The 12,507-nt window shown below is 42.6% G+C and overlaps 1 protein-coding gene across 1 annotated transcript in view; it reads left to right on the top strand.

Moving 5' to 3' along the window:
- The window catches only part of ACAT1 (acetyl-CoA acetyltransferase 1), a 28,289-nt gene extending 23,026 nt beyond the window's left edge, over positions 1-5,263 (top strand). Inside the window, exons 9-12 of the mRNA XM_084784320.1 lie at positions 116-229; positions 2,991-3,055; positions 4,117-4,274; positions 4,968-5,263. Coding sequence (XP_084640446.1) covers positions 116-229; positions 2,991-3,055; positions 4,117-4,274; positions 4,968-5,088 — 458 coding nt within the window. The 3' untranslated portion in view covers positions 5,089-5,263. The remainder of the gene's footprint in view (positions 1-115; positions 230-2,990; positions 3,056-4,116; positions 4,275-4,967) is intronic.
- The last annotated feature ends 7,244 nt before the right edge of the window (positions 5,264-12,507 follow it).

The following is a 12,507-nucleotide window of genomic DNA, read 5'->3' as shown; positions in this document are numbered from 1 at the left end:
GCCTATCTATAGTTTGTCTATACAGTTAATAACCCAGACAGTCCTCCGTTATTGGTGGGAGAGGACAGAATGAGCTCAGGAAAAGGCGTGTGACTTGATGCTTTCTTGACTTCAGGCACGGTGACAGCTGCCAACGCCAGCACACTGAACGATGGAGCCGCGGCTGTGGTTCTCATGACTGCAGATGCAGCCCGAAGACTCAATGTCAAGCCACTCGCACGAGTTGCAGGTACATGTTCTCACCCTGTGTGTGTCCACCCTGCCCCCCCCCCCCCAATGTTGGGAATCCAGGGTTTTAGTCTTAGTCAGGGTTATTACTACTGTGATGAAACACCATGACCAAAGTAACTGGGGAGGAAAAGGGTGTATTCGGCCTATGCTCCCACACTACAGTTCATCATCAAAGAAGTCAGGACGGGAGCAGAGCAGGAGCGGATGCATACCCAGAGTTCCTGGATGGATGCTACTTGCCGGATTACTCCTCATGGCTCTCTCAGCCTGTTTTTGTTTGTTTGCTTTCTGTTTTTTTCCGAGACAGGGTTTTCTGTTTAGCCTTGACTGCCCTGGAAGCTTATTCTGTAGATCAGGCTGGCTTCCAATTCAAACTTGGAGATCTGCCTGTCTCTGCCTCCTGAGTGTTGGGATTAAAGGGAGTGTACTGTCACACCCAGCCCTTTTTGTTTTTTGAGACAGGGTTTCTCTGTGTAGCCTTGGCTGTCCTGGACTCACTTTGTAGACTAGGCCCGCCTTGAACTCAGATCTGCCTGCCTCTGCCTCCCTGATTGCTGGGATTACAGGCGTGCAGCACTATGTCAAATGTTCAACCTGTTTTCTTAATATAACCTAGGACCAACAGTCCATGGATGCCCTTACTGGCAATAGGCTGGGCCTTCATCAATTACTACAAAAATGCCCTACAGGCCTGCCTACAGCCTGATCTTATGGAGGCATTTTCTTTTCTTTTATTCATTCTCTCATATATTTACATCCCTACTACAGTTTCTCCTTCAAGTCCCTTCCCCTGACCTTTCTCCTCCCACCCCCATATACTCCTATTTCCCTTAAGAAAAGAGCAGGTCTCCCAGGGATATCAACCAAACATGGCATAGCAAGTTACAGTAAGACTAGGCATATACCCTGATATCAAGGCTGGATGAGGCAACCGAGAAGTGAAAGATACCAAAAGTAGGCAAAGGGGTCAGAGACAACCCCCACTCCCTGTTAGGAGTCCCACAAGACAAAGGTACATAGTCGTAACATATATACAAAGGACCTAGGTCATACCTATACAGGCCTAGTCGGTTCAGTCTGTGAGAACCTGTGTGGCTCAGGGGAGGGGGATCATTGTCCACTGGCCCATGAGGACAGAGGGAGCAGAAGTGCGCAGGCTTAGGACAGCCGTGCTTCCGGGAGTCAGTTTCAGAGAGGCAGCTCATTTTATTGTTCCCAGGGTTAGGCATGTAAGTGTTTTTAGGGTTACAGGCGGGAAGGACTGATTGGTTATAACACAGTAGGGCACGAAGGAAAAAGTGGGATGTTCTCTGTAGGGTCACCCTCTGAATAAGGGAGTCTTCCATTTTGCTCCCAGCTCAGAGCTATTCAGACACAGTGGACTGCAATCTTAGTAGCCTTCTTTAGTTCATTCTGTGGGCTGTGTTCTTGTGGGTCCTTGACCCTTCTGGCTCCTACAATCCTTCCTCCCTTCCTCAGGATTCCTTGAACTCCTAACAAATTTGGTTGGAGGCATTTTCTTAATTGAGGCTCCCTCCTTTCAGGTGACTTTAGTTTGTGTGAAGCTGACATAAAACTAGCCAGCACACATGCGCTCAGCACGTGTTCTGTCGCTGAGCTCTGTATCCCCAGCTGTCCTTTTGGAAGAAGGTCTCACTTAGTTGTGTAAGCTGGCCTGAACTCATTCTTGCTGTCTGTCAGTCACAGCTTTTCCTAGCTAGGATTATAGGTTTGTGCTACCAAACCTGGCTTGACCCTGCTTCTTTTTCAATTAAAAAAAAAAAAAGTGTGAGAATGTGAGTTCTTGCTTTTGGAGTGCCAAGGTGCTTTTCAGCTTCAATTTTGAAAACAGAGTCTCTCCTTGCTAACTGAGGAGTAATGGAGCTAGCTATTTCTGTGTTGATTGAGATAGAAGTTCCTTTAATATTTTTGTTAAAATCTGCTTTATATAATGATTTAAGGACTGGCAAGATACTTCAGTGAGTAAAATGTGCTTCCTGCCAAGCCTGATAACCTGAGTTGGATCCCTAAAACCCATATGATAGATGGTAGAGAACTCATCCCGTAAGTTATCACCTCACCTTCACAGGTGCATGGTACACATCCCTCCCTCACATAAAATAACAACAAAAAGTTTTTAAAAGAGAGTATTATTTAAAAACAAAAATAAAATCCTGGTAGTCATCCTATGAGTAAGGAAAAGGAAAAGTATGTTTTACCTACAGAGACAGCCAGCTGGAGTAAAATGAATATGGAATTCAGAGCCTAGAAAAAAAAAAGCTATTGTTTATAACTATGAACCTTATGAACTCTACCCGAGTTATACCACCAAACTAGATTTTTAAAAATTATTTTAAGATTTATGTATAGGTGTATGTCTGCATGTGGGAATGGGCACCTTTTCCCCATTAGGTGTTATAGGCAGCTGTGAGATGCCTGATATGGGTGCTGAGAACTGAACTCTGGTCCTCTGGAAGAACAGCATATGCTCTCAACTGCTCCTGGACTAATGGTTTTCAACCGTCTTAATTAAAGGTTTCTATTGCAGTCTATTGAAGAGAAACCATGACCTTGAAGATTGAACAACCCTGTGGTATAGGGAGTGGCAGTATTAGGAAGTGTGACCTTGTTGGAGAAAATGCATCACTAGGGATGGCTTGGAGATCAGGCAATGTGCATTTGTTAGCTTGGGTTTGAGTCGTATACAAGGATAAACCTTTGGGCATATGTAAAAGAGTTTAACAGTGATTCTTTTGCAGCATTTGCTGATGCTGCTGTAGAACCTATTGATTTTCCAGTTGCGCCTGCATATGCTGTACCTAAGGTAAGAAAAAAAATGAGGGGCTGTACGAAGTATACAAACTTGTGGTTTGCTTGTTGTACTAAGATGGCAGTTTTTACATTTTAAGTGTTTATTTGCAGAAGCAGATATAATTTGGTATTGAGTCTTCACTACAGAAAACAGTAACTGACAGGAAACCTCAAACTTTATCTTCATTAGAACAGATTAGAAGTAGATACATGCTTGCAGGTTTCTCCATGCGGAATGGAATCATGGACTGAATGTCTTGCAGTAACGAGTAACACTAGACACAGTAAATGCACATCACTGTCTGTACTTCCAAAGGCAGACATAACCAAGTCTGTGGGAAGCTGCTCAGGATGCTTAGGGGCTCAGAGATCTCAGATGTGTTCAGCAAACATATGCTTACAAGAGATAATCTCAAGTTGACTTTTTGTTTGTATGGCAAGGTCTTGCTATGTTTTCTGGGCTGGTTTTAAACTAGTGTGCACCACCCCATCTACATAGAGTTGAAATCTGAGAACAGTACAGAGATTTGAAAACAGGGAGCATGGATATAAGAATAGAGAAGGACTGACACAACACGAGGGGGCAGATCTCAAGACAGGAACAGACACCTGTGAAAGTGAAGACACAGGTTATCAGCCAATGGTAACATATCTAATGGAAAAGGACTTGGGCAATTTTTAAAAAGGTATTATCAGAAGAATAATCATTAGCACAAATTCCCTTCCCACAGCTTTTCTAAAGAAATTGAAGGGGCATGTGGGAACAGATAAAACTGCAAGAATATAGAACTAAGTAACATATAGGTTGTAAGATAGATCTCAGGACATATAGCATGATGTACTTTCACAACGAGAATGCACCTTTTCAAACACTTGTGGAGACAAAAATATAATACAGTACAAACAAAATTCTGACTATAAAAGAGAGAAAAGCAAATCCCCCCCATCACTTTAAAAAGAAAAAAACCCTTCCTGTTAATTACAAAAAGGGAAAATATAAATCAAAATTATAAAGTCTCCAGAAAATAATTGATTGCTAACTATCTGAATAAATGCCCTCAAATTTATTTTTAGGTCCTTCAATATGCAGGATTGAAAAAGGAAGATATTGCTATGTGGGAAGTAAATGAAGCATTCAGTGTGGTTGTACTAGCCAATATTAAAATGCTGGGGATTGATCCCAAAAAAGTAAATATCCACGGAGGAGCTGTTTCTCTGGGCCATCCAATTGGGTAGGTACCATACATATAATCCCACCTAGATTAATAGCCGACTATTTCTGCGAGCTGCTTCACCATCGCTCCTGTTGTTCTGTGATGAGCAGTTTTCCTTTCTGTCCATCTTTAAGATAAACACCGTTCCTGATGTCCAACAGTGAACACAGACTTAGCACATCTGTGGCTTGAAACCTGCCTTAGTTCTATTGCTGTGATGAAACACCATGACCAAAAGCAAGTTTGGGAGGAAAGGGTTTATGTGGCTTCCACCTCCACATGGTAGTCCATCACTGAAGGAAGTGCGGCAGGAAGCTGGAGGCAGGAGCTGCTGCCGAAGCCATGGAGGGGCGCTGCTTCCTTCCTATGGAACTAGGACCCCAGCCCAGGGCTGGCTCCACCCACAATGGGATGGGCCCTTCTGATGTATGGAGACTTGAGGTTCCTTCCTCTCAGATGACTGTAGCTAGTGCCAAGTTAACATGAAACTCACTATCCAGCACAGTAACAGTGTTGAATAAGGAAAGTAAAGCCTAGGTTCCTGTGAGAGCTGTACCCTCTTCCTGAAGCTCATTTCCTAAATGTAAAAGCACTTACTCAAAAGTACGGGCTAGTATGTTTCTCAAGAAGTTAACTTGGAACGGACATTTTTTCTGGTCAGTCCTAAATTCTTTGCTTCATTAAAGAACCAAATGACTTCTTAATCCTTAGGATGTCTGGAGCCCGGATTGTTGTTCACTTGGCTCATGCCTTGAAGCAAGGAGAATTCGGTCTGGCCAGCATTTGCAATGGCGGAGGAGGCGCTTCTGCGGTGCTGCTTGAGAAGCTATAGACAGCCCGCTTCAGGAGACCATTCCATGTGACCAGAAACCCTGCAGAAGTGAATGTGACTCCCTTGGGCCAGCTTATATTCAGCAAAAGCTATTTCATTTTTTATTGTTTTCTATTAAATTACAAAACCAATCATTCAAAACCCATTGAAATTACAAATAAAAATTCTTCTTTAATTTTTATTTTTTTATTTTTTGGTAAACTTGGACAGTCTGATACTCTACTACTTGAAATACTACTGTAGGTGCTTGAGATGTGGCTTAGGAGTAAAGAGCATCTGCTGCTAGCTGGGTAGTGCACTCCTTTAATCCCAGCACTTGAGAGGCAGAGGCAGGTAGATCTATGTGAGTTTAAGGTTAGCCTGAGCTAGTTCCATGATAGCCAGAGCTACACAGAAAAACCTTGTCTGGAGAAAGCAAACAAAAAAAGAGCATCTGTTGCTCTTACGGAAGATGTTTGGTTCCCAGGACCCATGCCGGGTGTCACACCACCAGAGAGGACTTGTATGCTGTATTGTAAGCAGATACCAGAGAACTGAGATGCTCTGCCTCCCTACCTCGTTATGCTGTTCCAAGTAGAGGAAGCCGTCCTAGGAGATCCTTTGTAATGGGGTTCTCTCCTGATCAAAGTAGAGTACAAGATCCAGCAGCCTTACATCTAAATACACCAAAGAAACGAGAAAGTCACAGATGGGCTTCTTCCGGAAGGCCATAATCAGCATGACAGCAGCAGCAAAAGCTCTCTGACTTCCCAAGCCCTCTTTTTCACATCAGACTTCCTATTCTGCCATTAGAATAAGTAGAAGACTGGCTGGTTATGTTTTTTTGTTTTTGAACTTTAATCTTTGGACAGTCAAAATTGCTTTCAAATAAAGTTATATGAATACAAATGAAGATAAAAGATGTTTAAATCTTCCAAGCGAGTACAAACCATAGCAATTCATGTCAACTAAACCTGCATGGAAGATCCCTAAAGGAATCCTACATACAGAGCAGGAAGAAACAGTCACACGAGAGTGCAACAAAGTAAATTCCAAGAGAAACTGAGAACCAGAAGAGAGAGACCATGACCATAAGACACACCTAGTTTTTAGAGCAGTAAAACAAGAAAAACAGTAAAAACAGCAATCAGATCATAAGGTACACTCTAGCCACCCCTGACTTTGGGGGTGAGGGGCGGGGAGTGTGTCTTATGGTCTGAAAAATATGGTAGTATTCAAGTAATCAATAAAACTGTAAAGGGAAAATATCCTGAGCCCACATTTTTAGTGGCTTTAACATAAAAATTTAAAAATACTATCTCAAAAACATGACCCATCAGGTGTGGTGGCACATGCCTTTAGTCCCCGCATGTGGGAGACAAAGGCAGGCAGATCTGAGTCTACATAGCCAACACAGACTATATAGTGAGTTCCAAGACAGCCAGGATTATACATAGGAATTTTTCTTGAAAAAACAAACAAAACCTTGTCTTAAAACAGATACCTACCTCGCTGGCAAAGACTTACAGACTCAAAGTGGCAGAATGGGAAGCCATATGCTCTCAAGTAGAAGCTAAAAGCATGTAGGTGTAGCTTTATCCATGAACAAAAGCTAGGTTTTAAGATAGCTTGTCAGATAAGACAAGGAATATCACTGTGTACTAATGAAGGAACAGTCCATCAAGAAGACTGAACAGGGCTGGGAATATAGCTAAGTTGGTAGTGATGGCCTAGCAGACCTGACGCCCTGGGCTCTACATCCCAGCACTACATACATAGAAGTGAGGAGGGAGGTGGTGTAGAGGAGGAAAGAAGAAGAAACAATTGGAAATATATACATATACACACATATATGTTATACACATACATATACATACACATTTATAAATTAAATATATACTCAACTTCATAATACTGAATGTTAAGTTTCAAACTCTGGACAAATTTCTGAGTTGTCCTTTTCATACATCAAAGCAGACCTAGCCCACAAGGTCTCCCAATATCCTTCAGTCCTTACCGGTTAAAGGGGTAGGGCTGACATGCCCTTCCCCCAGAGGCTCCCTTCTGGCCACCCCCAAGCCCAGCTCACTCTGGTCATGTCCACGCTGGACTCTCCCTGCTGGGACTCTGCCTATGCTCTCCCTCATATCTGTGATAAAGTTTCTCCTCCACCAGACCCAGGAGCAGTCGTGTCCTGTCGTTTCCTTCTTACGCTGTTTTCATTCCCTCAACAGTAACAGCACTACTGCTATCTGACCCTATTGCCAGTCATCAATAGATGCCCAAGGGGGCAGAGATTCAAGAACGAAAACTTCAGAACCCAGAAATAAACCCATATAGCTATGGCTGATTCTCAGCAACGGTTGAGAAGAAAAGTCTCAACAAATGATGCTGGGGAAACTGGATGTCCCCACACAGTTTAAAATGGATCAAAGATGTTAATTTATGACCCAACACTTATAAACTGCAAGGGGAACACAAAAGGAGGTAGTTCCCAATAGGGTAAGTACTGACTAGGATTCCAGCAGCCCAGGAAAGCTGAGCAAGAACTTGAGAAATGGGACTGCACTAAATTCAAAGTTCAGCACAGTAAGGTTAATAGGATGGAGAGACAGTCTACAGAAGGAAGTGTTGACTATTCATCCAAAAGAATATTAATATTCACACTATATGAGTAAAAAGTTAAAAACCAAAGGGGAGAACCCACGTCAAATAATCCAATCAGCTTGTGCAGATGAGCAAACAGTTTTTGTTTTTGTTTTTCAAGACAGGGTTTTTCTGTGTAGCCTTGACTGTCCTGGACTTGCTTTGTAGACCAGGCTGGCCTAGAACTCAAGAGAGATCTGCCTGCCTCTGCCTCCTGAGTGCTGGGATCACAGAGCAAACACTTCTTAAAGTGGAAATGGACAGTGAAACAGGAAATGGAACATGAATGTGTTCACTGTCCGGAGCTAACAGATAAATGCAGATCAGAACTAAATTTGGGGGCTCAGGAAATTCCTCAGTAAAGTGCCGGATACATACATCATAACCACGAGGACATGATCCCAGATCTCCAGCATCCACATGACGTGGTGTATCAGTCTGTAACCCTAGCAACAGGGCAAGGGGGGCAGGATGGGCAAATAGGTAGATGCTGGAGTTTGTTGACCAACCAATCTATGTTATTAATGAGCTTTTGGCTCAGTAAAAGAACACATCTCAAAAATGAGAATGGTGCTAAAGAAATGGCTTTTGGCTCATGCCTTGAGGCAAGGAGTGTGCAAAGGACCCGAGTTCCGTTTCCAGCACCCATACTGGGTGGCTAGAGATCAGGCATAGATGGCCCTGTCCTCTCAGGCAAGCAATGGAAGTCTCAGATTTACCTTCAAGGCCCCTAACAGGTGCATGGTGCATGCCAGAGACAGACAAGACAGAGGAAAAGTGGCACTAAGCAGTCCTCAGGTGGCATTTCCCATTTCAGTAAGATCAAGCCAACTACCTGTTTTATTGCTATATATCAAGAACCTTCCCTGCTACTTGCCTCAAAAAGTTCTGCCTGTAAGAACCACAAGAAAAGTGGGTAGAAGAGACTAGATTCTTACTGGGTCTGCAGTGCATGCTCAGGCTCCATGTAAGTGCTGCAGGATGCACAGCTGTTTGTTAACAGTGCTTGTTGCAAGATATTTGATCCCACGGTGAACCCCAAGATTGTGAAGTGCAAAAACCCATTTCTTGTTTGGTGTGGTTCAGCCCTAACACACACCTTTAATCCAAGAGCTTTCTGTACACAGGTTTGATAAAGTTAACCCGAGGGCAAGAGGCAGAGCAAGTAGCCAGATGACAGGGATTAAGCAGAAAGGAGGGGCTGAGAGAAGGGTATTTAAGACAGCCTGAAGAGGAAAAAGCTTTTGGCTTTTCCTTCCTGGGCTGTCAGGTGAGTTAGACCGTTTCCTCCTGGGTTGTCAGCTGGGCCAACAACCTTGGCCTTGGGCTTTTTCCTTTGGGACATGAGCTGAGTAGGAAGGTTAGCCGGGTGCTTTCTCTGCCTCTCTGAGCTAGCAGGTTTTCACCCCAGTATCTGGCTCCTGAGTCTTCACTGATAAAATCAAATGATTTGGGATTTTTAAAAAAATACCATTAACTCTATCACTGACCTCTTCAAATGGGAAGTAAACAGAGCTCTATTCCAAAAGGCTAGCAATCACAGGATTTCATAGGACTAGAATATCTGCACCACAATGTCCTGGGAACTCTGCATCCCCTTTTAAATCATCCAAAAATTGTGCAAGCAGTGCCAGTGAGATGGCTCAGCACATAAGTGTGCTCACTGCAAAGCTTGGTGGCCTGTGTTTGATCTCTAGAACCCACATGGAGTAATGAGAGAAAACAATTCAATGTGTTAATCTTTTTTTTGAGTATAAAAGCAAAGTGCCTCTACCTTAAGACTTAACCCTGAGTTCAATTCCCATCAACCACATGGTGGCTCACAGCCATCTATACTGGAATCTGATGCCCTCCTCTGGCATGCAGGGGTACATGCAGACAGAGCACTCATACATTAAATTAAAAAAAAAAAAAGTCTTTCAAAGACTTAGGCCAACATACTGTGGACTACTCAGGATCATAATTGTCTCACTCCCTGCTGTCTTTAGGGATACTAGATAGACTTGCATTAAACTTAAATCTCCCTATGCCAGTGCTTCTCAACCTTTCTAATGCTGTGACCCTTTAGTATAGCTCTCTGTATTGTGGCAATCCCCAGCCATACACTGCCACTTCCTAACTGTAACTTTGCTATTATGAATCATAAGGTAAGTATCTAATATGTAGGATCTCTGATATGTGACTCCCAAAGGAGTCATGGCCCACAGGTTGAGAACCACTGCTCTAGCTATGACACATTCAAATGAAAATGGCATCTTCCTAAGAATAAGCATATAAAACACCTTCTAAATGCTAGTAGCCAATGTTGTTGAGACAGAGTTTCATGTAGCCTAGGCTGACTGGAACTTAGAATGTACCCAAGGAAGACCTTCAACTACTATTCTCCCTACCTTTATAGCCCAACTGATACAATTACAGGTTTGCAACACACATTCTGGCTCCAGATGCTCTTTGCATTGTCTACCCCGACTTTAGCACACTTCTAAATTCACCAAGGACTAAACTGTGTCATTAGCAAGCACCTAACTGGCCATTTAAACAAAACCAACAATAATAAAAAACCCAACCAAACTTTAACCAGGTTCCAGTTTCTGACATTAAAATGCTATAGGATTTAGTTCACAGGAACAGATATATCTATATACACCCCACCTTGCCAACGCGATCCCTGAAGTTCCTGGCAAGGGAGAGAAAGTCATTACCCTTCCCAGTAATGAGGTCCCCACTAAGTGTCTCAGATCTTCCTCTCAGTGCACATGTGTTTGGCCTTTATACATCTATCCTGGAAACAGCTCCAGCGCATGTTCTCCCTGGTTACCTGGGCTGTTGCAGGCTCTTTCTCAGCTCCGTGTAGCTAGCTGTTTGATATCAGGGAGTATAGGCCGCATGTGTTAGCCAAGCGGAACTGGCTTTGCTCATGGAAGCAGAAGAAACTTCAAGGCCCAGGGTGTCCATTGCAAGTCTGATTAGCATAGCCAGGTGAGGACAGCAGTGATATGGACTTGTGCAGGCACTACTGCAGGCCAGTTGAGGCAGAAGTTGGCTTGAAGCTTGCCTGAGTTGCTGGAACTCATGTTTTTTGGAGGTCTCCCAACTCTTGCAATGCCGTTTTGTATCTAGAATATAGAAGGAATACTACAAAAACTATTCAGAAAAAGGCAGATGATTCATTATAAAGGTAGGCAAAAGATACGGATAGTTTACAATAGCCAATAGTGTACCAACACACTCTGAAATGATTAACATGCAAACACTGAGCACTGGTGACAATGCAGTGTAGTGCTGAGCAGTTACGGATAAGTACAATCATGCGGGACAATTTTCAACATGTTTGAGAATAGACAACAGCATGACCCAGCAATACCACTGGGTGTGTAAGAGCATATTTAACTGATGTGTAGCATTCTCTGAACATATACAAGCACATCTATGACAATTCTCCACAACAGACCCAAAGTGGACATAATTGAATGAAAAACATTTGCAAACTGGGTTCACTGTGTTAAATCACAATGAACCTATACACAGTACTGAGGATGACTGAATAAAACACGAGAGACTCACAGTGAATATGTGGCATTAGCCAACCTACGGCTAGTGCACGAAGCTGAGCTCATGGTTCTAGAAGCCATGGTAGTGATTACCTTTTTCTAGATTGCTGATAGCCTTGACCTGGGCAATGTGTAGTCTGAGGAAATCAACCCTTGAAGTGTTGATTTTGTGCATTTTGTTTATGTACTGTATATGACTGTATAGGTATCAGTCTGATACAAATAAACTGAGGAATGAAAGCTATTCTTTTTCCATAATTGAAACATGGTGTTTCCAAAGGAGCAGAAAACTTTGTTTGACAGTAAAAACATTGCAACGCATAACATATCAAACCTAAGCCAAGGTGTTTCAGACAGTCACAGCAGCATGTTTACATTAATTAAGGAAGACATCGCTACATAGTTCCAACAGCCATTAGAAATAGCTATGGAATGAAGAGTTCTCTAAAAATAGCTCGCCAAGAAATTCATGATACACAGAAGTTTATCCAGTGCCAGACATGGTGGTGCACTCTCTGGAGTTCAAACCAGCCTGGTCTACAGTGAGCTACAGGTCAGCTAGAGCTACACAGAGAGCTCCTGCCTCAAAAAACCCAAAACAAAACCAAACTACCCCCTAAAACTTTTGATACTTACTTCATGATCTGTACTGTTTGCTTATGGCAATGCTCCAGCTTCAGCCTCTTGACTGCTGGGATTACAGGTCTGTGCCACCATCTTGACCTCCACTTGGTACTCAGTATCAACTAAGCTGTAAATTATTGTACTTCAAAAATTTATTTCAATGGAAGCTCAGTTTGAAATGGCGTATTTCTGAATTAAGAAGTAGACAGGCATACTTGAAAAACCATGAACACTAACGACTAGACTTATGATGCAGCTAATGAACACAATCCATGTGCACAGTGTGTTAGTTTATACACACGTGAGTAGATGTGAGCCCGAAATTCTTGGCTATCAACTTTTGGGGTAAATTTGGTTTCATAATTCAGATCATTCTGGGGTTTTCTAAAAAGTAACACAAAGTATGTATCATATATCACAAAATAGCACACAAATGAAGTAAGCCACTTTTCTAGTAAATATAGATGTTCAAAATGAAGTAAGACTGCACGGCCTCAGAGCCTCTGACAATGCTTTGCCATGAGATGAGCTCTAATGCTAAATTTGAGAATAAAAAAATTGGCTATCAGAAGCTTTTGGACTTAAGAATTGCAAAAGACTGTGAACTGTGGTAGGATGA

Source organism: Acomys minous, assembly GCF_964271855.1.
Source record: "Acomys minous genome assembly, chromosome: 5".
Lineage (NCBI taxonomy): Eukaryota > Metazoa > Chordata > Mammalia > Rodentia > Muridae > Acomys > Acomys minous.
The sequence above is the reverse complement of the archived record's forward strand: the minus strand, read 5'-3'. Positions and strand labels throughout refer to the sequence as shown.